At 40.9% G+C, this 26,723-nt stretch overlaps 1 protein-coding gene across 2 annotated transcripts in view; it reads right to left on the bottom strand.

The window, feature by feature from the left end:
* TBC1D8B (TBC1 domain family member 8B) overlaps window positions 1-26,723 on the bottom strand; it is a 60,927-nt gene that overhangs the window by 21,387 nt on the left and 12,817 nt on the right. For both annotated transcript variants that reach the window (XM_026652931.2, XM_026652930.2), the window contains exons 3-9: window positions 19,593-19,711; window positions 17,433-17,658; window positions 15,790-16,030; window positions 13,236-13,443; window positions 9,769-9,936; window positions 6,232-6,381; window positions 278-428 (exon numbers count right to left, since the gene is read on the bottom strand). In XM_026652931.2, coding sequence (XP_026508716.1) covers window positions 278-428; window positions 6,232-6,381; window positions 9,769-9,936; window positions 13,236-13,443; window positions 15,790-16,030; window positions 17,433-17,658; window positions 19,593-19,711 — 1,263 coding nt within the window. The remainder of the gene's footprint in view (window positions 1-277; window positions 429-6,231; window positions 6,382-9,768; window positions 9,937-13,235; window positions 13,444-15,789; window positions 16,031-17,432; window positions 17,659-19,592; window positions 19,712-26,723) is intronic.

The raw sequence follows: 26,723 nt of genomic DNA on the forward strand, positions 1-26,723 counted from the left end.
TCCTTGAACTTTAAGGATACAGCATGTACCCTATCACCAAGGAAACAAACAACATTTTTACCTCTACCATTTTAAAAACAGTTGGAGTCAGCAGCTCTGATTTCCAACTGTAAAGACTGCAGATTTGGTTTGGTTTTAATTCCCTGCATAAAAGCAAGATCCTTATCTACTTCTGGCAGAGAACATCAGTTTATGAAGCAGTGTGTTTGATCGTTGACTAGAATATTTCTGTAGTACAACTCCATAAAATTATTTCATGCTAATTACTATTCAATACCTGAGAAGAGCAGCCAGAGCTCTCCTCGTAAGGTCTCTGGGATCCCTCTTAAAACTAGATCTCGAGTCTTCTTTGTCCGAAACATGCTAACGCCACGTCCACATTCTACAAAGAGGATATTCCAGGACTGCTCTTTCATTTTTTCTTTCAACTATCAAAACAAAAACAAAAGCCCATTAAGCATAATGAAAAAGTCTGCTCACACATTAAGAAGTATCAGGTTAAATTTTGCTCTCGGTAATACCAGTATAAATTGAGAGTGACAGAACTGATATCAGTAGAGTTACTCTGGATTTACACTGGTGTAAATGGAAACTGAATCTGACCTACTGAATACAGAGTAACTTATGTAGACTTTTTCAACCCCTTAAAATATTTGGTCTATATTGTCTGATATTGCAAAAAGTTTATCAATATGCAGACAGCCCAGCCTGTTTCTTCATCTTTGACACTATCAATGAAGTCTACATAATTCTCAAATGTATAGGAAGTGATACAGTTCCAGAAAGGATTAACAGTGCAAGGGAGCAACACAGCTAACCAGTGGGTATGACGGTACAGACAGGTGCTGGGAAAGCCTGCCCACAAAGTTCTCCCAAATGCTCCAAAAAGCATTGTCAACACAACACCTAGGCCACCACTGCCACTCCAGTGCTGGACTTCAGAATGGACTAAATTATGGTTTTGTGATGTTCACAAGGGACTAGAATGAGACCAACAAACCTGTGAGACTCTGTACTTGGTCTCCACAGGCACAAGTCTAGTTTGTTAACCTACTGTGTACTCCCTTAGCCCCTTTTAAAATTAATTTTAGCCCATTAAAGCAGCTCTTTAAATTGCTTTATTTTGTAAAAATATCCAAGTTCTCCTATAGTCCATTCATTTCCTGTCCTGACGGAAGCAGCTAAGTCAAAGCGGTCAGTATAAAACAGCTAAGAACAAGCAGAATCTTAAAGGCTATGGTTATAAAGTAATTAAGCACTGGCTGCTGTTGAATGTTTCAGGTAGATTTTGGTAGAAAGCACCATCTGTTTTGCTTCATGTACCAGGAATGTCCTAAGGGTAAGACTTTGTTGATTTCAACAGAAACTGATGGACAAGAACAGCAGAAATGTGTAGCAGAGGATCAGAATCCAAAGGATTAAATAGCAGGGCTAATTAAGAAACGTGATAAATTATATCAAAGGTATTTTTCATTTTAAAATAATTCTTTTAGAAATAAATCATTCTGTTTAGTATTTTTGTAAATAAAAATGGTCACAAGAGTATGTAACACACCCCCTGGCTGGGCAGTCATAGCTTGATGCAGTGGGTGACCTATTCACCTCATTAGGATACCTCCTGCAACATTTTCTCATACTTACAATGTAATAATGTAGGAAGGTAGAACGTCCCTTTTAAAGGCCATACCCAGTACAAACACTGACTAGGTGACCATGGACCCACATCTTCCCATTTGACACTACGATACCAACAACCTGTTTGGTGCTTGATCCTTCACCATTCAAATCAAAGGGAAGTTTTCCATTGACTCAGATGAGAGCAAGATCAAGCCCTTAAGTGCCAGCAGTGCCGCCAACAACTTGTGTCCCCACTCATGCTCTTGTGGGACCTAGCAAACTCAAAATTCTCAGCATTGCCCAACTTCTTCCTTGGCAATGACAGAGATGGGGCCCTCTCTCCAACTACTCTCTGGTGGATTGGACTCTGCGAATTTTAAGGCTGGCCTTGGCTACAACTCTATGATGCCATGAACAAAGCAAGACAAACTGAAGAAATTTAGCTCAGCTCAATTAATTTTGGACCATCCCACTGAAGTTAAGTACTAATGACACTGGTGGACACTCTCAGTGGTGCTGAGTGGCTTTAAACTCCTTTGAATGCTGCACAGCACCTTGCAATATTGAAAATTTAAGGCTCAAAAGAATTATCTAATTATGGTGTTGCTCCGATTGAAATCAGGGTCACACTCCCATTTATTACAACGAGAGTGAGTCTGGACCGTCCATGTTAATTCAAGGGTTGCTATACTGCAGCAGGAAGACTTTGTACAAGAGACTGATTATCTTTACAGAATACTATATGTTAGCACCAAACATGCTGGATTTTAACAAAGAAGAACAAGCATTTTCAGTAGAAATAAAATATAACCAAACCCACAATGGAGAACATGCCACTTAAGGAACTAAGCTACTAGTAGAATACAAAGCTTCTGTAATTTGTTAACTTTATCTTCGTTTCATTTCCAACACTTACTTGAATGATTGTGGTAAAGCCCTTTGAGGGCCCTTTGACAGCAAACTGCCCCAGGAAAGATTTGCCCCTGGGAAAGTCTGCACTGTGTGAAGAGACTGACAGTAAAAAAAAAAAGAGTGAATAGAGGGCCAGGAAAGTTTGCCAGGGGGACAAAAATGTCACAGCATTAGCTAGGCTCTGCTATGAAGAAGCCTGCAGGAAGAATAACGTCTACCACCAGTATGTTTTCACATCAGCCCATAGGGGTGATGAGAGAATTTAATATTTAAAACACAAAGAGGTGATCTCTGTGTTTAAAAGTTAGATGCTCAATATAGCTCCCTCTGGAATTCTATTGCAGTTTTCCATTTCTCACGCATGTGTCTCTACATAAAAAGTCTTTGTAACTTGGGCTAATTTTAGAACACCTCACACTCTATTTTTTATTAGATCTCGTTGAAAAATAAGAAATTCTTCTCAGTGGAACAATTCGGTAGAATGAGATTTAGCTTTTGGGGTAGGGAAAAGATGAGGAAAACAGGAAGTCGAATGAGAGAGTAACAGAAGGAATCAGAACAAGAAAAATGGGGAGGAAGAAAGGAATGAGGAAGTAGCAGTAGGATCCAGATTGATCACGAGGGTTCAGTTGCCTCCTGTCTTAATCTTTTCTTTGTGTAATGAACCTAGTTCAAAGGTTTGAACAAATTGTGGAAGGTGTATTGAGACCCTGATGCTGCAAAGTACTTAAGTATGTTAGTTAGCCTCACTGACTTCAGTGAGACTACTCATGTGATTGAAGTTAGACACTTTAATCCTGGGAAATTCTGCGCCACTGTGCAATGCAGAATTTGCACAGAATTAATGTTCTCTGCAGAATTTCATGTTTCCAATGCGGAACTGGGGCTGCAGAGCTGCCAGCCGCCAGTAGGTGGCGGCTGTACTCTGCAGAGTCTGGCTCTCCAGTGTACAGTGAGTGGAGCACCCAGCCTGGTGGGGATGTAGGCTCTGGATGCCCAGCGTGATCCTCATCTGCCCAACTATGGGAGAGGGCCTGGGAGACCCCACTCTGTCAAGGGTGAGAAAGGGCAGGGCTGCACTACATCCCCTGGAGGGACAGTAAAGAAGCTGGGGGGAGGTAAAGGCTCTGGGCGGAGTGAGGTACAGGTATCTGGGCCACAGTGCCCCATGGCTGGGCTCTAGGGAAAGAGGGGTGCAGGTGTTTGGGCTCTGGGGGGCCCCACACAGCACTCTCCAATATCCCCCAACTGGAACTGGGTTATTGTAGGGGTTTCTTTAACTCTCTACTCCTTAGGGAATCTTTTTTTTTTTTTGGTCTGCATTGTTGACATACTTGTTGACAGGTATTTTAAAATAAATTACCCAAATAATTGAAACTGGAGTGATTATATTGTGTTATTTTGACAAATCAAATATGCAGAATTTTAAAATATTGTGCATTGAATTTTTAGGTGCAGAATTCCTGCAGGAGTAGGCACTTGCTTACTTAGGGCTGCTCCACACTGGGGCGGGGAATCGATCTAGGAAACGCAACTTCAGCTATGAGAATAGCGTAGCTGAAGTCGACGTTTCCTAGACCGAACTAAGTTTACTTACTGCGGGTCCACGCGGCGCAGGCAAGCTCCCCCGTCGACAGCGCTTCCTCCTCTCGGCGAGCAGGAGTTCCACAGTCGACGGGGGAGCGCTTCTGGGATCGATTTATTGCGTCCAGATGAGACGCGATAAATCGATCCCAGAAGATCAATCTCTACCCGCCGAATCGGGCGGATAGTGTGGACCTAGCCTTACATCACTAAATCATGGCCTATTTGTTTAAATCATTTGCTTTCAACATACCACAAATTGTTCCTTACTTACCATAATAATAATCATACTTCGCTCTTACATAGATAAAGGAATATGTTCTACAAACCTGGCAGGCAAAAGAGGTTGTTTTGATTTTCCCATTTATCACCCTTTGTTGTGTTATCCTAGTTTGACAGATCTGGAACAGCGTTGGGAATGGGAGCTGGAAAGCATGTCAGAGGTACAACTGAGGCACTAACACCTTTATCATGCTGTGCTTTCTTGATCTTTCCTGTCCTGAGGTTTATTTATTGATAAACAGTGTTCTTCAGTACTGAACTGTTCTATATAGCAGTTCCAAATAAACAGTACTAAAGATGAATTAATAACAAGAAAATATAAAGCAGGTGGAAGTCTGGGCTAGTTTGAGTAGCTGAACTGATGGCTGAAAATTTTTAGCTCCGTATAAAGTACAGACTGGATTAAATATTTATCTGCCATGCAACTAGAAAACAATTTCATACATTGGCTACTTTCTGTCAAAACACAAGGATACATTTCTCCTAAATCCAGTTGAACCTCAGTACCGCATGAGTAAAGCCTACTTGCATGAGTAGGAGTTGGCAGTTTCAGTTCCCTACTCAGGCAGAACTGAAGTGATGGAGTAAGTAACGAGTGCTGGATAGGGCCCTTTGAAAACCACAAGACTTATACACTACAAATGAACTCAATTATGAACTCTGCAATCTTAGGGGCAGAGAGATTAATGAGTAGGTAACCCAGTACATGAGCTCTTTCCACGGTCTGGGGAAAGTGTTTGCACTGCCACTGCATTTTGTATAAGCAGCACTGAGAATTTATTAAAGCACTTAAAAATGATCTGCAAAAGGGAAAAGAAATGGGAACTGAAGAGTTTGGGTTCTCCATAGCTCCCAGACAAAAAGGTTTTTTTCTTTTAAATATCAGAAATGCCATGTGTGGTCTTCCCTAGTTTGTGAGGTCTCTCCCTGAGTAAAGGCCTGATCCAATAGCCACTGAAGTGAATGGAAGAACTTCCACTGGGTTCAATGGGCATTCAAATCAGCCTTAATTAAGAAAGCAGGGATGTTGCATCTTTAACAAAGACATCCTTTCTCCCTTTATTAGATATTCTGGTTTTATAGGTGAAAATACAAAAAACAGTTTCAAACAGTGACTAAAAACCCCTTCCCCTCTCAATTGTTAAAGTTTTAGCCTCATCTCCTGCAATGTCGTAATCCGCTGGTTCTCAAGTCATCCATAGAGCTCCACTGTTTCCAAGAACTGGATTTTTTATGTGAAAAGCAAGATGATTTTTTTAAAATAAAACTTTTCAGACCTTCTTCATACTTTATAAAGAAGTTAACAAAAAAAGGGGGAGTAGGTTTCCCACAAACCCACTTTGTTTCACCTTTAACAAAATGATATGCTCTGGGCTGTGAGAAACATTTTCTCCAAATCATAATGTTGTTACCAAGAAGTCAGGAGACTGAAAAGAGGTAAGCAAATGGAGCTGATGTTTGGATCACAATTTTGCTTGTTCTCAAACCGTTTCTACTGGTTTTAAGTCTTGACAGTTCAAATGAATGTGAAATTAAGTACTTGCTCGCTGTCACATAACAAACAGACAGTTCCTCCCTGAGGGGGTGGAGGAGCAGAAAGGAGTTTGCTGTGGGAAGATAAGGCATATCATTATTAAACAAGAGAAGCAGAAAATTGAATACAGCAATACATAAGGCCCCTGTGGAAATGTAGAGTAAAATACAGAGTAGGCAGAGAAGAGAAAATTGCCGAAGCCATAAAAGAAATCAGCTGCTTTCTCTGGAATAAGTTTCAATTTTACTTGAATCCTTTTTCATTAGATTCAGAAAGCTGTGGAAAGTTGTTTTCTTTCTTACCATTTTAGAGTCAAGATTATCAGCATCCTGAGGGTGGAATACGGTCATTAGAGCTTCTGTGCTAACAGTCTTGCTGCTGCCTTTCTGACCTGCCATTAACCGTCCTTCATAATAATCCACCAGATTGTCAGCGTCAGAAGTAGTGGCAACCTGCAGAATGCATTAACAGCTGTCAGAGGTGCTTAAAAAGTCCTGCAAGAAACTGCACTGATAACAGTTGACGGTTCATCCCCAAGCACCACTTGTTATGCACCTTTCAAAATTACAGTAGTCAGATGCATTGTTGTTATTATTTAAACTTTAAACATCATTAACAGATCTGCCTGGAATTTTACAGAGCAAATAAGATATGAAGTGGTCCTGATCTGTAGAGCTTCCTATTTAAATTTAAGCGGCAGCACTTAAAAAAACCCCCACATTTCTTTATTGCCACAGCAAGATATTTATTCATACATTAACATTAATGAAAATGAGAGCTGCAAAAAAGATGAGGGCCTGATCCAACTCTACTGAAATGAAAAGGAAGATTCCAATTGATTTAAATGGGAGCTGGACAGAAACTGTCAAGTATTGTACTGGCAGTTAAATGCACCGTACGCTCTCCTACCACTGGATACTGCTAACAGGATTTCAGAAGCAAGGTCTAGAGCCTAATGGGTGAGAAATATTCTACTTCAAAACCTATAAGCAAAACAAAGTAAAATGCCAAAATGTACTGAGTTCAGCAGCTTTGCCGTTCAACATGTTCCCTTCTGTATGCATATCAAGCCAATTATCTTTTCCACCCTAAAAGCACAATTAAGAAGGAAAATAGACTTAAATTGATTATTAGGCAAGTAATAGAGACAAAGGCACGTAACTGGGCGTGTGTGGCCATTCCAAAGGTGAATGCTTTTGAGAAGGCAGAGCTCAGCACCCAAATGTCACAGAACTGTGCTGCACCCCTAGCTAGGGAGCATTTCTGTTCAAGTTAAACCTTTTTTTTTTTCCCTTGTTACTTCTAACCCTCAAGAATGGAACCTTGAGGATGAGCCTTTCATGACAGTTTTTCTGTGCTGATCCAGCGTATGCGCTGCATGAGTCACGGATACGATTTCACGAGTTATTCCGACCGATTCTGTTCCTTTACTATCGATGTTATAAACTACTAGAGCTGGGTGCAGCAGAGTGGGAGGCCCATCTGGACTATGAGGAAAGTTCTTAACTCCACACAGTTGCTATACTGTCAGAATATTAGGTTTAGAACAAAAGTTATAGGCAACCACTGGGATAACAGCAACTATCTGCTCAACTCTGGCTCATGTCCCTGTGTCCAGGGGAATATCTGGCAGCATGGCCCTCTGGAAAGGGAAGGAAACCATCCTTAATGTCCAAAAGTGTGTTGGAAATGAAAAATGGTACATAATCTCCTGAACAGCTGAAGTACCAAATCCTGGTCGCCATGCTCACATAAGCGTACTCGTCAGTAGGAGGACTCACAGGAGTAAATGTGTTGTCTCTAATTGGTAAAAGTATAAAGCTTTGCCAGGATCTACATTTGAGACTCTATATTCTCAGTGACAGAGCAAGCAGAATTACCCAGCATTTTTCATTTGTATTCCTCTCCAGCACACATTCAGTTAGACCAAGGTAGGACTGTCCTATCGGAAAGTCATGTCACCCTAAAACTAGGACATGGCAAGGTTAAAGCCTAGCAGACCATGTTCTGTATTTGGGATCAGACAAAGCAGAAGATTACCGATGAAGGGGTTTTATGAGTTAACTTACTGAAAGTCAAAGACAAAAGTCCCATCAATTTCAATGAGAGCAAAGCCCTAAATGCAGAAGCCTACACGGAAAGTATGCAGAAGCACTATTAAAAAATGCAAGTTCCACGTATCTGTTCTGAGGGATACATTTTGAAACTGAAAAGCCCCATACACAACACTATTTGCACAGATCTGTCCACATCTAATAGCAGCCTCACAATCATCCTGTAAACATTATGAGCCAGCTGGTTAAGTTTACGCATCTCCACTGACTTTACACTGTTGATTTTACACCAGGAGATTTTTTTTGGTTTTTCATGGGAGAGATTATGAAGGGTTTTGTTTTATTTATTTTTTTAACCGAAAAGTCTGACTGTTTGCATTGAAGGAAATGTATCTTAGGTATTTCTATGGTCCCTCTCACCATAGTATCTGAGCACCTCATAATGTTTATGTATTTATCCTCACAACTACCCCAGGAAATAGGGAAGTGCTGTTATCCCCATTTTACAGATAGGGAACTGAGACACAGACTAAGGGCTTGTCTACCCTGTCCACCAGATCAGCTGGCAGCAATCAATCCAGCGGGGGTCGATTTATCGTGTCTAATCTAGATTACACACGATAAATCGACCGCTGAGCGCTCTCCCGTCGACTCTGGTACTCCACCAGAACGAGACGTGCAAGCGAAGTTGACAGGAGAGCGTCAGCTGTCGACTTACCGCAGCGAAGACACCACGGTAAGTAGATCTAAGTACGTCGACTTCAGTTACGCTATTCATGTAGCTGAAGTTGCGTATCTCAGATTGACCCTGTGCGGTAGTGTAGACAAGCCCTAAGTGACTTGCGCAAGTGGTAGAATCGGAAATTAAATGTGGGATCTCGAGTTCCAGGCTAATCCCCTAAACACAGTACCATCCTTACTGTTCCACTTGGTCTTCTGAAAAAGCAGCTGTGATAGGTCTGGGAAGGAATACCTCAAATTCCCTGTGATGGGATTTCTGTTTTTTAACTACATATAACACAGCTCAGTCCTGTTGGACTCAGAAACAAGAAGTCTATCAGGTTTATTTATTTATTGCTCACCAATCTTAATAAGCCTGATCTCAAACCAGAAAACCTTCCCAGGTGGAAACACTCTCTCTTTCCTCCTCCCCTTCCCCTATGAATGCAAAGTCACCAATGAAAGCACATTTGTTAGTATGTGTGAACAGTCTGTGTGTCCAGAGAAGCACCCAGCTCACACTTTTGTTCAGTCCTGATGGACGCCAAACATTACTTCCTTGAAGCACTATACCAGTCTGAATGATAGGGTTTTCAGTCACTCTTTTGCTTTGGGCTAATAAGCTATGACACATGCTTATAACTTCCCCTTTGTTATGCATTCAGCACAAACCCTACAGTAGATGAGGCACGGAATGAAGTCTTGCTCAACATCAGATTGCCCCATTGCTATGCAGTGCCCTTTCTCAGAGCCTCCCAGAATTCCTGCCAGCTGAAGCAGTGAGGGTCCCAAAGAAACACTTCAACTGATTCACCTTTTCAGATTTCAGTATGTGGTGTGTTTGCAAAGTTCAGATTTCAAAGCCTTTGAAGTTTGGAGACGCTCCAATCTGGGATTTTGATTCAGGCCCAACTCTCATTTAAATCTATGTCTTTTAATTGGTGATATACAGTACTACTTTAAATTATACAATAGTTAGCCTCCTAGCAAGAATGGACAAAGCACTCACTTCAGCACCCTTTCCATAAATAGTTAATAAAGAATTAGAGTTAGCTGTGCTATTACCTCAGTACTTGCAGTGTGATGTGGACTTGAAGTTGTTCCACTTCTGATCCCGAGCTTTGCTACCAGGTGTTCAAAATCCTTCACCTCAGTGAAACGAAAAGCTCTTTTTCCTTTGGTACTAATGTTGACTCCTTTGTTAGCTGGATCAGCCTTCTCCACTGCTATGACCTGAAGAGGCAAGGACACATGAATTAGTAATCTCATCTTCCTACCCAATTTTGTCAGCTTGGCTTGCAAAAAAGAAATTCTATTGAGAGTGCATGTGTGACATACTGGAAGCTATCTGCATTATCCTTATGAATATTAAGTGTGACTTGGATTCACCATTCAATTTTGTATAGCTGCCTACCTGAATGCATAGAGTTGAACTGAAGTAGGCTGTAAAGAGAGGTTGTTAAACAGAGCAGGAAAGATAAAACAAAGACACAGATAAGGCAGCCTTAGGTATGCAACTTCACAGGAGTTAAGATAACAATGGCTGGGACATCAGTTGGGGAAGAAGCTACCTAGCTGGCACCATCCAAGCTAGGGTGTTTTACCCTTTCCTAGGCTGAGCCTAATATCAAAGGGTAGACACTAAAGCCCTATATAGAGGCTAAACTGCAGAAAAGGAAGGGAGACTCCCCAGGGTATGTCAGTGAAAAAGCTGACTGGCTAGGAAGACTCACTCAGAGACAGAGGGAGCCAGCTGCAAGCAGGCAAGCTGTTTCTCCTGACTTAGGCTAGGTCTACAGTACAGCGGGGGGTCGACCTAAGATACGCAACTTCAGCTACGTGAATAGTGTAGCTGAAGTGGCGTATTTTAGGTCGACTTACCTGGTTGTGAGGACGGCGGCAAGTCGACCGCTGCCGCACCGACTCCGCTGCCGCCTCTTGCCGCGGTGGATTTCCGGAGTCGATGGCAGAGCGATCAGGGATCGATTTTATCGCGACTTCACTAGACGCGATAAGTCGATCCCCGATAGACTGATTGCTACCCGCCGATCCGGCGGGTAGTGAAGATGTGCCCTTAGAGATGGGGAATAAGCTGGACCCACGGATAGAGAGCTTAACCTTAGGTAAGAAAACTATGCATGTAGGACTCTTTGTTTTATACCTTGGCTCTACGGGCTTTGTATCTTTGGGTGAAAGAATAAATAATGCTTTGTTTTGGAGAAACTGAGTCACTTTAATCAGCTGCTATCAGAGGCTCCCAAAGAGAAACTCCTCCCAGTTGGATGTACTGAAAGAGTCACTGTTGATACCCAGGGGACTATAACCCAGGTCCTGGTTCAAGAGTGGGCAAACTGCAGAATTCCAGCCTGTGGGGATGCACTCAGTGAGACCCCAAGATGGGACAACCGTGCAATTAGCCTGGTAACCATGACAGCATGCACATACAGACACTGGTGAGCAGCGTGGAGCACAGTGGACCATTGTATAAGCAGAATTAATAACGCAGACAATTTGAACTATCATTGCACAAAATGGGCTGTTGCTATTCTGGCACAAGATAATGGACTGACACACGTTATCCCCATAAAACCCAAATTTCATTATGGGACAGATTTTTTAGAAAAAAAATCAATATATTGGTGCTAAACGCTTTCCAAAATCTGGCCTCAAGTGCCTGCTGAAACTGGTGCATCTTACACAGTTTTCTGAAAGAAGCCAGACTGGCGCCTGCAAATATTCACATGAAGCAGAATTCACGGGAAGGATCCTCCACTGAGAATACCCTCCTAGACACATCTATCACAGTAAATGACAGCTGAAGCTGATCTTAATTGCGATGATGGGACAGTTATGATTTATAGTGGTAAATACAGTTTAATAATGTAGTGCTTTTCGGGAAATAAATAAATTAGTAACATGACTGTGAATTGCTAGACTGACTCCTGTTGCTGCTGCTTTTTGACCACCATAGGTGAAGGATGAAAACCAGCTGACGTGAAACAACTCTATAAGGGCCTAACAACTCCTAAGAGAGAATTTGGAATTAAGAAGTCAGCTCCTTTAACTCAACCTGTTATGCTTTGTTATTGCAGTTTGCAAGAGCCCCTGTTTGTAAGACTGCCAATAGAAAAATCACATAAACTGCAATATCTAAGTAGCGTTTGCCAAATATATTCCTGTTGTATGCCCACTGAAGTCAACTGAGTTATACAAGAAATTAATTTGGACCTATGTATATTATGGCTTTGAATACTTTCAAACACTCCGTTCAACTGAATAAGAAATTCGCCTAGTAGAGTGTAATAATGCATGCTCTAACAGCACACAGCGGGGCAGATTTTCAGCTGGTGTAAACATAGCTCCATTGACTTCAGTGTATCTATGACAATTCGCACCACATGAAGATCTGTCCCAGCATGTCTAGTAAGCTGCATGCATGTATAGCACACAGCATGTATGAAAAGAATACAAAAGTACTAATCAATGTCTTGATAATTTCCAGTGTATATATTTCAAGAATATATCTGGGACTAGTCAGAGGCTGACAACATTAAGGAGACTGATATAAGCTCAGTCCACAGAATACATGCCGCACGGAAAGGGACAGGGGAATCTTCCCATGCACTGATCCACAAATGTCTTTCATCTCTGTCCTAGATCATTCAAAGCTAGGCTTTAACACAGGGCTAGTCTACACTGGCAACGCTGAAGCGCTGCCACGGCAGCACTTTAACGTGCCTTGTGTGGTCACGGCGCAGCACTCTCACAGCGCTCTAAAAAAAACCACCTTACAAGGGGCATAGCTACCAGCGCTGGTGCACTGTCTACACTGGCACTTTACAGCACTGAAACTTGCTGCACTCAGGGGAGTGTTTTTTCACACCCCAAGCGAATAAGTTGCAGTGCTGTAAATTGCCAGTGTAGACAAGCCCACTGTCTCTATTACCTTATGATCCTTAGTCTGTCAGTTAAGGATGCCAATTGGAATGGTGAATTGACATTTGTCCACTAAGGACTAGACACTATCAAACTCATTTCACATAAGCCTCTGAACAGATGGCACTGATTAATCACTGTCCACAGCAGTCAGATTTAAACTGGTGACCTACAGGCGAAAGACTCCAGAGTCCATAAGCAATCACTTCAAAATATTCACCCCCTCCAATTCTTTGCTTTTGACCATAAGTCTCAGGCTATGAAGACAGACTCCCAGTTTTAGTACAAATTGTGAGACTTGTGCAAGATGAAACATTAAAAGATCTCCTGCTCACCTAGAAAGAACAGAGGATAAAAAAGAGAGGGACTTGAAGGTTGTCTTTGAGCTGAAAAGTGAAAGGAGATCTGTATGCAGTGGGATTTAGCTTAATACAGCTGGCCCCAAGAAACAAATGACATAATATAAATTGAATAAAAATAGATTCAATTTTCTAATGAGAAACTTGACTAAATAAAAGTAAATTGCTAATTACTTTAATCCATACAAATTGTAAAAAACTTTCACTGTCACTGGCTCTGACTGCGATTTGCAATACCTCTCTTAGGGGAATGATTAGGCTGCAGAGACTGCCATCCTGGCTAGCAAAGCAGATGTAGTTCTCTGAAATGCACATTTTTCCCAACGTGTTGAAGTGGCAGAAAGGTACCCATAAGAAGCATTCATGCACTTCCTTCAGGGTCTCTTCTTTGGGTAGCCTGAAGAATGCACTAAACTGCTCACTGTGGGCTCGGTTCTCCAGGCCTCTAATGGATAAAAAGGGGAGGAGGAGAAGGAAAATCAAAGTTATTGTAATATCACTTTACATTTATTAAAACTGAATCGTGTTGGGAGGGGACTATATTAAAACTTTATATTCCACGTTTTCAAATATATTACAGGCTCAATCCTGGAAGGCACTGAGTGAGGTTCTTAACACAATCAATTCCCAATGGAGTTGACTGTGCTTATACCCTATTTTAGCAAAGCATTTAAGCGTATGCTTAAAACACATGCTGAAGTTCCATTTAAATCAATCGGATTTAAGAACTTTCTTAAGGTTAAGCACATGATTAAGAGCTTTGCTTAAAGGGGATGGATTGTTGTAGGGAGGCCTAAATTAGGTGAAAAGTTTTCACTTTCTAATAGCCCAATCGGCTCTGCTTTTCAGCTCTTTGAAATAAACCAATTAAACCTAAACCAGTTTTGGCTTGATGAAGAATTGATTAGCAGGAAAGGTAGCCTCTGTGGGTACATGTATAAGAAACATCTGCCACAGTATAATGCTTCAGAAAGAGAAGATTATATTCATATATAAATGCAGTGAAAAAACTATGTTTTGGCAGGAGAGCAACAGCCATCTCCAGCACTGCTATCACACCTAAACGTTAATCATCCAGTAATTATATTATAAAACAAGTAGAAATATATGGCAGGGGTGGCCAAACTTACTGGCCCTCCAAGCTGCATACAACAATTTTCAGAAGCTCGAGAGCCAGTGCACACCTGCCGGTAGCCGGGGCTCAGGACTTCAGCCCCCCTCCTGCTGAAGCCCCTGCTGAAATGTATTGGACTCCTGGAAATCCCTCCACTGAAAGCTGTGGAAGCCACACTATTTGAAACTAGGCTTGAGAAAGCACTGCCAAATATGCTACAGGGACCAAACCTGCACTGGCCCAGGAGACAGACTTTAACCCAATGGATATTTTAGATCTGACCTTTCATGTTACCCAAAACAATTCAATAGTAAGAAAACCAGTCACGAGTCTCCAACACATGGTTGCTTATATCACACATTGCCAATGTCATTTGGCCCATGCATTTGTTATCCAATTAACACATGCTGAAAAAATTGTTTGCTGCCCTTCCCCATCCTTTCCATTCTTTCACCAGCAAGCTACTCTTCAGTGACATCACTTCTTGCCTTTTATCCCCACTTGCTGCTAAGACACTACATTTTTGAAAATGAATTTTGCTGTAATGTTTTTCACAAAATAATTGAATACAATTATTATCTAGAGAATGGAACCTCTCCAGAGATCTTATTTATACAAGACGTAAACAAATGTAAATCTGGGGCTGTAAACCCACTGATGAAATCCCTTTAAAGCAGAGAATAAAGCAATAAGATTTTCCTCCCTTTTTCTATATTCATGTATTAAATGGTTCTCTCTTAAGGAACCTATCAAGAAACCTATTATTATTAAACAGCTTTGGTTGTATGACAGTACTGAATAATGCTTTCTGCATTTTTTCCTGTTCCAAATATGTTCTCTGTTTTCTGTGTAAAAATAATAAAAGGTACAGATGTAAAGCCTTGAATTACAATTAATTCTGGCCTATAAATTGTGAAAGGATTTTATAAACCTGGGCCATGAAAACCAACTTGTTAGCTTTAATGATTTGTTAAAATACACTCAGAGAAACTAAGCTTTACCATAGAAGAGCCTCTGAAAATGAAAAACATGCAAATATGCCATGTAATAATGCACACTTGGGGCTATTATTACAGTTACAGATCCAGAGCAACTCCATTGTCTTTTGTGTGGATGCTCCAGATTTACACTTGTATATCTGAGATCAAAATCTGGCTCTCTAGACTTAAGCCTGCATTGGATCTGACAAAAGTGAACGAGAAGATCGGGTTAAGAGAACTTTCCTACAGAATTTACAATGAAGGCAACCATCTCCTGTGTTTAGTGTATGTTCCCTGCTTGAGTAAACGTCATGTGGTGTTCAGTTTTGTTTTAAAGAAGGAGAATCCTGTGCTATTAGCACAGATTTGGTCAATTTGTGCCTTGATGTTTATTTTGAATGGTGTTTTTGTTAATCTGATTAGCCATGAAGAATCTGTAAACATGCTGAGATACCCACACAGGTATTTGTGAATAAAGCTGATATTATTTCTTATACATCATATTCACGTGATTTCTTCTGACAACTAACAGTAAATTATAACACCCTGCATTACCCAATGTCTAAGATGACACTTGGGTAAAAGACACAAATGTTAGCAAAGCTGTTATTGTAAGCTCCTTCAGACAACGACTGTGTCTTCCTGTGCCTGGAACTCTACTGAGCACACAGCTGACATTCTACAAACAATAAATTACCTCTTGGTGATTTGCAGAGGATCACGGAGGACTAGGTCACTTTCAAATGTCTCCTTGTCAAAAAGTCTCCTTACGGCGTAGTTTGCCAGCTGCTCCATAAGAAGGAACGTTTCATTAATGTGCAAAAACATGGAAAAGTAGTGATCCTCCCCACGGGAGCACACATGAATACTCTCTGTCAGGATCACATTGGAGGTCTTTTCAAGTTTTGAGATTTCATCCCAGGAGATAACGAGTTTTACTGAAAATATGAGTATAAGCAGGTGTGAGTAACTTCTCACTGCTCGTTAGCCGCCTACACTTTTTCCTTAACACTAAGGGAACAAGCGGTCAACAGCTCTGATAAAATGTAATTAAACAGCACAGTTAAATCACTAATGAGTAGGAAAGTCTAACATGGCTGAAAGCGTTATAGTGAACCACTGAACAGCCTTTATTGTATTGCATGTTTCTGGGGAAAAAGGAAGAAGCTTTTGTGTATTTCAATAAGGGCCAAATTGTAATAATCCTCTCTCCTATAGAGTAGTACCTTATTCCACACCTACTCCATTGGCTTCAGTGGAACTGCTTGTGAGGTAAGGTACTATTTAAAATGGGTTCTATAATCTTGCCTGACATAGTTGCTTTCCCTGTTTTATAGCCCAATCCTTCCACGTGCTGAATGCACTCAACTGCCATTGACTGCCATGGGAATTGAGGGTGCTCAGCTCCTTGTAAGATTGGGCCCTGAGTCATTTGTGCCCCTTCAAAAATAAGCGTACAGAAAAACTGAAACTACTGCTATTCCACAAGTACAAGAACATCACAGGCTATCTTCAGAGTTACAGGAAGCTTGCCAGGTAGAATTTCATGGCTAGAAATACATCAAAAAGTGCCACATATGTTAGTACTAGATTACACTTTCTGTTCTTTTTCCAATGTAAAACTGCAAATGGCTAAATGAACTATAATATCATGCAGGCTGCTCTGTTTTAATAGTGCATTTAAAATAAAGTTTCTTAAAGCAAGCAGATCATTTATATCTAAGGGGCTTGTCTTTCTGATGTGCCTTCTGCTGGCAATCATGAGTACTACATGCATGTACTGGCAGGAAAATATATAAATTATAAGTCTATGCAACTTTCTTCATATTTTCTAGCTTTCAATCACACAGTTATTGCTCACATAAATGCATACTTTTTAATGAACAATCAAAATGAGTTTACATACATAAAGTTGTGTGAAAATATCAGCAAATTATAATGCCTCTATTTGGGAAGATTATTTTTGTTTTAAATTTGTACATGAGACAGGAATTGAACCAGGAGCCTCAAGAGTTGAAAGCATGAATCTCTACAGCTTGAGTTAAAGACCCAGGATTTTCAGCTAAGAGCTGTGCCAGACCCATATTCTCTGTGAATCCAGAACAGAGAAAGACAAGTAACACACACTAGTGGGTTACACATGCACATGAAAATAAAATAATTCTAAATAATATAGTCCCACTGATTATTTTGATTGCTAATTTTTTTCTACACTGTTTTTATTTGATGTTCATGTTGCAAAATAACTAAGTTTCATTCTCAAAGAATTATGGTGTGAAATGTTACTTCACATTTGAAAAATATAAAATAAAATGGTGATGAGTGACTGGGCCAACTTACTTTCTGCTCCCAGCAAAAATGAGTAAAAGCTAAGAAAGTTGGTACTAAGATAAAGCCATCCCTGACAGGGCATTCGCCCCCTCCAGTAGCTGCAGGAGTAATAGGTCACCAACTTCTCCTGCTCTGCTAATCCAAAGCACTTCTCAAACTTCAGAATAGCTTCACGAAACTTCTCAGGATCTTCTTCTTTTATGAAAGAACCTTTCCCTTCTTCAGCAATCAATCCCTAAAAGCAAAACAAACAAAAAATGATTAAATTAAATATATATATTAACAAACCATGCAACATATTTTGTTCTGGATATTTCAGGAAAAGAATGGTCTTGTGGCCAAAACACAGGACTGAGAGTCAAGAGGCCTAAGTCTATTTCAGACCCTTCTACAGACTTCCTGTATGACCATGGTTAAGACACTTACCTTCAATTTCCCCATCTATAAAATGGGAATAATGAGGCTTCCTTACCCCACCAGGGGTGTTGTGAAGCTACATTCATAGGTATTTGTAATGTGCTTTGTCATCCTTTAATGGAAAGTGCTATAAAAAAAGCTATGGATTATTACTAGAAGGTCACACACTCCATTGCTTCTGAAGGCCGAGCTCATTGCACACACCAGGGACTCACTGCATTCTTTCATTACCCACCTCCTCCACAAGCTCCCTGTGTGCCACCCTTCGATCCCCCTCTATTTCAGGGACTCCCTGCAATCCTCCCCTCAGGCCGCCCCCATTCGCCACTTACCCCCTCACGCCAAAGTCTCTGTGTGATAGCGCATTTCCCCCTTGTACCATTGTCCCCATTTCTCCCCCAATCCCAGGGACTCTCTGTGCCCCCACTCCAGGAGATGTATGCCCACCCATCCCCCTGTTCCCCTCAGACCAGAGTTCCCCGATCCTCTTCCCCACCCCCACCCCCCGGCCCCATTTCCCCATCATTCAAACATTCTCTGAAATTTTGGAATTGATCAAATGCAGCATTCAAAAGTTATCATGTTTGTGACAAAGGGGGCATTGTCTATAATATTTTTATGAATCCTAGGCACGCCTCAGTTTTCCTCAGTGCACAGTGGGTGCAAAAGGGTTAACGCTGCTCCTGGAACAGCGCTGGGGACAGGAGGTGAGTGCACTACCTTGATGCCTGGGTGGAATGACTAGGTCCTTAAGGATCTGGCTGAAACCAACCCAGATCAACACAGGACCCAGCAAGACAAAGAGCCTCCCTCCCCCGCCCGCAATGACTGAACAATCAACCCCAAACAGCAGGAAACCCCAGCAGGTGAAATATATGAACTGAACTGGAATAACGGCTGCACTTTTGGAGGGACTCAGGAGTTCTGACTTGGGAAGCCAAAGGGAACAGGGAGACAGAGCAAGGGATGGAGTCCATCACAGCTTGGATGATGGCACTGGCTTTGCCAGGATGGACCATGGCATAACGTCTGCTTCTGTGTCCCAGACTAAGGACTTTCAGTTTCTGTAGCCAGGTGACCAATAAAGAATTACCTTGTTTTGGAGAGGCTGCCTGTGTTGCTGTAAATACTCTGTGAGAGCACTGTGCTCTGAAGGGCTATAGTCCAAGCCTCCCGCAGGAGTCTGGCTGGGCTGAATTCGCTGCAGGGAATCACGGAGAGAGATAGGGAGTGCTGGTGCCGAAGGCCCAGTCTCAGAGTCTTGGAGGTTAAGGGCCTGCCCATGTGGAACTGTGTGGGTCTTTGGTGCCCGGCATACTAAAGGGGTCCCTGGTTACAGACTGGGGCACAGAGAAGATCCTGTGTATCTGTGACAGCATTGCATATAGACAGACAGGAAAAGGCCCTCAAGATTAGTGTAAGGCCTCATTTTGCTTTGTCAATTATTATTATTATTGTTGCAGAATATTCTTTTTCCACAAGTTTTAAACAGTTAATTGAAGGCAACTGATACATTTTGTTTACCAGCAAGAACAGAATTTGTCTCTATCAATTTTACTTAGCTTTGAAGTGAAATAGCTTCATCCCATTCCATTGCTCCTATCCAACTGCAATATAGTACTGCATAAAAAGAATTACATTGCACCACAATGTTGTCCCCTAATGTCCTAAAAAAAGGGAATGTTATAGATATATTTCTGAAGAGTGAAAAGTCATAGCTTTCCTCTGTTATATCACCTACATGCTACTTACTCTTATCTTTCCCTGTACAAAGCTAGTAACATCTTCATTTGAATCAAACACAGATAAGGTCTTCATAACATTGTGTTCCAACCAGTCCCAGTGTTCCGTTATTTCTTCTCTGCTGGCTCCTGATAAAAGAGTAACAGGTTAATAAAACTTAAGAAATAAACTTCACCTAACAAAAATCACAAAGACCTTGTCCACACTGGAAAAATAATCAAAACTGTAGTAATTAGCACAGTGATCATAGTTACTAGTGTTTCCCAAATGTTGGGTCCCGACCCATCAGTGGTTCATCAGAAGGCTCTAGTTGGGTTGCCATGTCCAGGGCCAGATTAACCCATCACAGGGTCCGGGCCTAAGCAAACATGCACTTCTCCTGGCCCAGTGTGAAGGGGAGGAAGGCAGGTTTGGAGAGCAAGATGTGGCCAGGCCAAACCTGAGTGATGCTGAGACCCCATGCATCAGGTCACAACATGTGGAGTGAGGAGCCAGGCCCTGTCTTGCAGGATGGGAGCTGCTGCTGCAGGATGAGTGCGGGGCAGGTTCGCTCTCCAATCATCCCGACCCAAGAGGGTCTGCTCTGCACCAGGCCAGGATTAGGATTGTGGTGCAGGGGCAGAGGGTGGGTATGCAATGGTGGGTTGCAAAAAAAAAAAATGCAGTTGGCGAGTCTCCCCAGTAAAAAGTTTGGAAACTACTGTTCTAGATACAGCAAAGTTTCTTCCTCTTCAGGTACATTCTATAGACATCTATGTTGTCTAAATAACACTATCGTAAAGCAGGACCTGATTACCACCTAGTAGCACTCAACATGGCTATGTCATGCTTCGACCTTGTGATGTAGGACCAAGTCACATATTAATCATATTCCTAATCATGTTAAAGCTTCGGTGACCACAATTCAGGAAGAACTATAGTTCTGTCTACACAATTCAAGTCCTGTCTACATCGCAAGATCAAAGTGGGTACTGTTCTGCTTTACTAGGCTTCCACAATTGTAAAGAAATCTTATTCCATTCAAAATAAAGAATGTATGTGGCAGCTACTCCCTGATGCAGAAACCACTGCCTTTTTGATTCATATAAACTGACTGATCCTTGAAATGTCTTTGGGCCTACCCAGAATGACTGGTCTTTCACTCTTGCACTTCCTGCAAACCCAATGTACTGAAGCAAAAGATACTTTCTTCTCCTTCTCTGTATGCATGCAGGAACAGGAATAATTTGACATAATCAATGTTTAGAAAGAAGTAAACTGTACAATCCAGGATAAATCTCATCATCCAAAATATGAAGGGCATATAAATGCAGTAATTAAATCATAGAAATGTAGGGATAAAAGGGATCTCAGGAGGTCATCTAGCCTTGCCCCCCAATGCTGGGGCAGGATTAAGTATACCAACACCATGCTTGATGACAGATGTTTATCTAACCTGTTCTTATAAATAATACAGATTCCACAACCTTCCAAGGTAACCTGTTCCAGCGCTTAACTATCGTTCTAGTTAAAAAGGTTTTCCTAATATCAAACCTAAATCTCTGTTGCTGGAAACTAAGCCAATTATTTCTTGGCCAACCTTGGTGGATTTAGAGAACAATGGATTACCATCCTATTTATAATAAACTTAAATATTTAAAAACTATTATCCTACAGCCTTCTCCTCTCTACACTGAAAATGCCCAATTCTTTCAACTCTCCTCATAGGTCAAATGGCAAAGTCAGCCTCATTGCCCACGCACTGTTATTCTGGTGAAAATACTTAATCATTTTATTCTTGATCTCCCCACAAGGATTTTGCTTTCAGAGAGCTGTCACCCATCGTATAAGGAATGTCATAACAACTTTATAAGAAAGAGAAAGAAATTTGCCTCAATGAAACACATGCATTTTCCAGTAAGGTGTTTTGATTAGCAGTTTAAATTTCATACAAAAGAAAGAGATTAGCTGCTAGCTAGTTTTATGATGTGTGAAATGTCAGTACGTCAAAATGGTTTATGGTATACTCAAAGACTAGGCCTGTTTATACACTCGGTTAGGAATTTTGCCAGGGGTAATAGCTAGTAAACCACAATCATAAGACTACTGAAGTAAAGATGATGTTTATGAAACAGCAGCAATGAGGATCCAGCTGAGTGCAATACTCGGACTATTCTTGGGGGTTAGGTGGTTTTTCCATAAAATGGCTTTGACTATGTAAGGATTTATTCAGCACTTCTGGGTAAGCAGATTCTACAATATAAGAGGCTACAAGTTTTCATACTCTACAGGAATTGCTTAGAAATAAACAGGTCCAGTACATGAATGCACTATCACCACTTCCCTCCTCATCAGAAAGCTCCATTGACGACATCTTTATCATTTTGTTTTATGAAGACTGACACCTTAGGCAGGTTTGAGCGGTTTTCACAGGCTTATTTAATACTGCACTGGGACTGAATAGAAATTCCTCTAAGTACAGTTAAGAAGAAGCTGGACATTTATGATGGAGTTGCACTGGCATTTCAAAAAGGTGAAAATAATGTCAAGAGTAATTAACACTGCAAAAATAGGGCAAAACTGATTCTCTACCTGACTATGCACTAAGAATCTAGGGCAGTTCTCTAAACTCAGGCTCAAAGATTTTGAGGCACAGATGCGGCCAGATGAAGTATTCTGATAGAGGGATTTTTTTAAAGTGTCACTGGCTCTTAACTTACTAGGCACTTTTGAAAACGCTCCCTTAGAGCCCAGCATTCTGAATGTTTTTTCTATGAGCATTCACATCTGGTACTGTCAAAAATATCTTACAGTAGGAAAAGTGAACAGGAATATCGAAAACAGTTTTGATTTCTTCTCCAGACTAACTTGAAACCTGGTTTGAGAAGCTAGGACTCGTGGGTTCTAGTCCCATCTCTGATACTGATTTGCTGTGTGGTTTTGTGCAAGTCACTTAACCTCCCCTCAGTCTCCAGTTACCCATCTGCAAAATGGCATAACACGTATCTACTTCACAGGAGTAATGTATTTTAATGCATTTGTTATTGCAAAATGTTTTAAGATAAAAGTAGCTGTGTCAAAGTTTTTTGGATATTCTGCAGTGTTTAGGTTATACTACCCTAGCTATCTTTTGAGAATACAGGCCAGCAATTCCAGTAGGTATCAGCAAAACTTCATAACACCTTTTTCATTTACAGTTATTATCTATGCATGTTCTATTTTTATATTAATAAATTAGAAGAGAAGAAGAATTGTGCAGACTCCAGTATTGCAGCATTTACTCAAGTGAGTAGCTCCCTGCAGTTAACAGGGCTAGTTGTGTAAGTAAAGGCCACAGGATTGGTCCCCAATACTTATATCACAAGATTCACAGAATAGGTCACGTTTTGACTTCGTTTGCAATGTCTTCTTACATGTTTTGTGAAGTGCTCTGAATGCTTGTGGAGCTATGTATATAATAAAAGTGAAGACTTCTGATTCACCAACTAGTTGGTAAATACACAAATAAATGTTCTTTGATGGGATCTGTCCCTACCAATCCAAATTCTATACACAATTTCCAAAAAATTCAGACTTTCCTGAAGAACACCTACTCTCAAGAAATGAGAATCGGCATCTGTCTTTTAAAGAACTGCATCCCCACGGTGTTTTTAACAGTTATTAAACCTCACAAAAAATGCAATGCGAATAAAGCAATGCTTTATACAGGGCCAATAAATACTGTCAAATACTGAGTTTTCCTTCCAAAAGTTCCTTGACAGTTGCTTTATAATAGTTTGCCCAATTAATGACATCATTATCTCCCCTGTACACTCATGCTGAAACATGAGAAGAATGGTCTTTTAAATAAAATATAAACACACACACACACAGTCAATAGTCTGAGTACTGCCATCATACTACCCATCAAAACACCATGAACATAGGCTCTGTGCTTTGTTTCCCACTAAAAGCCTGTGTTTCTCCCTGGATTACTGTAAATTCTCTGATGGTGACAAAGATCTTTCTGACATTACAATTTTTAATTAGTTGATTTGCTAAAACTGACCACAGGTTTTATGGGAATAATAATCTTGCTCTAAACATGATTACAGTGAAAAGAACAATAAGACTATCATCATTTGTGTGCCTACCAGGAATCAATTATGCACAAGATGGGTTACTGTAATAGCAAATAGGCCTCAGGCAAAGTTAAAATCCCATTAACACACTTTTTTAGGGCTTGTCTACACTGGCAATTAAGAGCGCTGCAACTTTTTTGCTCTGGGGTGTGAAAAAACACCCCCCTGAGCGCAGCAAGTTGCAGTGCTGTAAAGCACCAGTGTAAACAGTGCCCCAGCGGAGCTGCGCCCCTCGTGGAGGTGGTTTTTTTAGAGCGCTGGGAGAGCTCTCTCCCAGTGCTGCGCTGCGACCACACAAGGCACATTAAAGCGCTGCCGTGGCAGTTCTTTAGCGTTGCCAGTGTAGACTAGCCCTTAGATAATTACAATGTAACAATGGGAAAGCAATTTAGTCTCTTGTTTTTATTAACTGGATACTACCTCATGGAAGGAACAGACTATATTTGTGCTTTGCATGACAAAGCCATTATACAGCCTTTTAGATTAACTCTTCTATATGTAACACAAAAGTGATACAATTTCAAGTACTAGCAGCAGGCAGATCACCTTTTCCTGCTTCCTAAGGGTTGAAGTCATGGCAACAGAATTCTCAATAGTACATGTTTATTTTTATTCATTTATAGGTATTTTTACTGCACTCATCAACTGAGTATATTTTATGGCAGCCTGTAACCACTTCTTATTATTTCCCCAGGAATATTCCTAGGATTTTACTTACCAACAGGTTACAAATGGTTCATTTTCTAGTAACTCACGTTTTCCCTTCTTTTTAAAAGTGCTATGTTTTAGAGTGTGTTACTCCACACATTGTCCTTTGGCCAATACACCATATAAAATTAGGTCTCTTATTGATCATTATCCTCTAGGGACATCCTTGAAAAGCATGCACAGGAGGAGATTAGATTAGATTAGATTGCAGGGGGAGAGGTTTCATATTACAATATAGGGATATGGTATTAATGTCTTTTTAAAGTAGCTGATGGTACAATAGGATCTGATTTCTTGTCTAACTGAAGAAGAGAAGATTCTGATGCATATTGGATAGCAAAAATCCATGTGACTATAGCACAGCATTTAATAGTGGAATTATTTGTGTGTAAGAATTTGTGGGATCAGACTCAATACGGTATGAAGTGTCTCTGGGAATGCTACAAAGTTTATCTTTCCCCCAAAGGCATCTAAAGGAGGGGCTGGAGATTGGAGGAAAATTTAACTGGAGTCTTATGGCTCAGTAGACTGTCTAGTTTTTGTTAAAGAGTCTATTAACTTAAAAGGTTTAACTGGGGAAAAAGCTGATGAACTAAAATGTGACACTGCAAAATTTTAGAATTTACCTGTGCATTTTTAATTTTGGGAGTTCTCTGAGCTCTAGATAATGTCTGAGAAATCAAATAAATATATAAACATGACATGAGTAGCAGTTAGTAAATATACAGTTAAGAGATAATGCTAACTGCAAGATAAATATAGTGTGTTTAGGAAATATTCAGTACTGTCAGCAGGGCTCTGTGCTATTTCACTGAGCTTCTGGAACTGAGACTAGACAATTAGAGACTGAGCAAATTATAAAAGGGACAAAAGTTTGGTCTCTAGGGGAAGATGCTAGATGAATAAAATGTGCCCACAAAACAGTATGCTTAGAGAAGCTAGACCCTGCTCTCAAGATCAAACACTGTGCCATCAGTCAGCAGGAAACAAAACAATAGGAAGGAATGAGGAGTGAAAGGGTGAGAGGAGAGGGAACTCAACTCCTGCTATAATCAGGTTGACTTTAACAAGCAAAAGATAGGTTAGAAAAAACACAACTTGTGTTTTCTGTTTATTCCTATCCATGCTGACCTCAAACTTCCTTGTGGGCAAATTTATCATCCTCCTCCTGAACTCTGTTGAGCTGCATGGACCATGCACAGCTTAGAATAGAAAAAGCTGTGTACTTCTGCTCTAGGGAGAATACCAAAGCAGTTTCATAACACTAGAAAAACTGAGATGCACCTGAAAGCAGGGAAGCTATCTGAAGACACAATACAAATGCTGCATAGCAGAACAACCAAATACTGGGTCATAACTTGTTTCCTTATCACACTATTGGAGCTACACAGGAAGGGACTGGGGTCGCATTGGGCTCAGCAAATACACGTAAAGAGTCAGGGGTAGATTTTCAAAAGCATAAATACCAGTTTTGTACAGAATTCCCATTGTACCTCTGAAAATCTCCCCACAGACTTTCCCCCCAAGGGCTTACAACTAACAGACACAAACAAACCCAGGCTGGGGCCAGGGATCTAACAAAAGAACATGGTAATGATTGGCACAGTTGTGTTTTATTTTGTTGATGGTTTTCTCCCCCCCCCCCTTTTTAATTCAGAGTAGAGACAAGTAAGGGAGAATGGCAGGAATGGAGGACTTAGTACAAGTATGACAGTGACAGCTTGTCACTCTCCTAGATATAATAGCACGCAGGGTTTTGTAGGCATCATGAAAGAGGTGAGTCTGAAGGAGGGATGTGAAGGAGGATGAGATAGTGTGTCTTGAACATACTGGCCATTTTTATCTGTACTATACCTGCCTAGTTTGTCAGAGTAGCTGCCTATTGAACATTACTGATATTTAGTTATGCAGGATCAAACCTATGTTAATCCAAAACTTATTGGAACAGGACAATTGGAAAGTGACTGCTGTACTGCTCAAGCACCTGGCATAGTTCCAGTGCCAACCCCACCCTAGGAAGAGATGAAGGTTGTGGCACCCACAACTCAGCTTCCATTGTCTCTAAATGCTCCTGAGAAAGGCTGTTCCAAGTATGTTTGCACTGAAACAGAAACCTCAGCTATAACATCTATACACCCATAGAAGCCAATAGGAATCTGTCTATTGACTTCAGTGGGTGTTGGATCAGGCCCTAACACTATAAACTCTTTAGAATGCCAGTACTTGTATAGGTGTGTCTATTTGCCTAGCACTGTCTGTGCAACTAATTGTGTCAATACACTTGGATCTATTTGGTTTAGGGATAAACTGAATGAATGCTGAAGCTGAGGTG

Source organism: Terrapene carolina, unplaced genomic scaffold (assembly GCF_002925995.2).
Source record: "Terrapene carolina triunguis isolate 2854851 unplaced genomic scaffold, T_m_triunguis-2.0 Scaffold131, whole genome shotgun sequence".
NCBI classification, from domain to species: domain Eukaryota; kingdom Metazoa; phylum Chordata; order Testudines; family Emydidae; genus Terrapene; species Terrapene triunguis.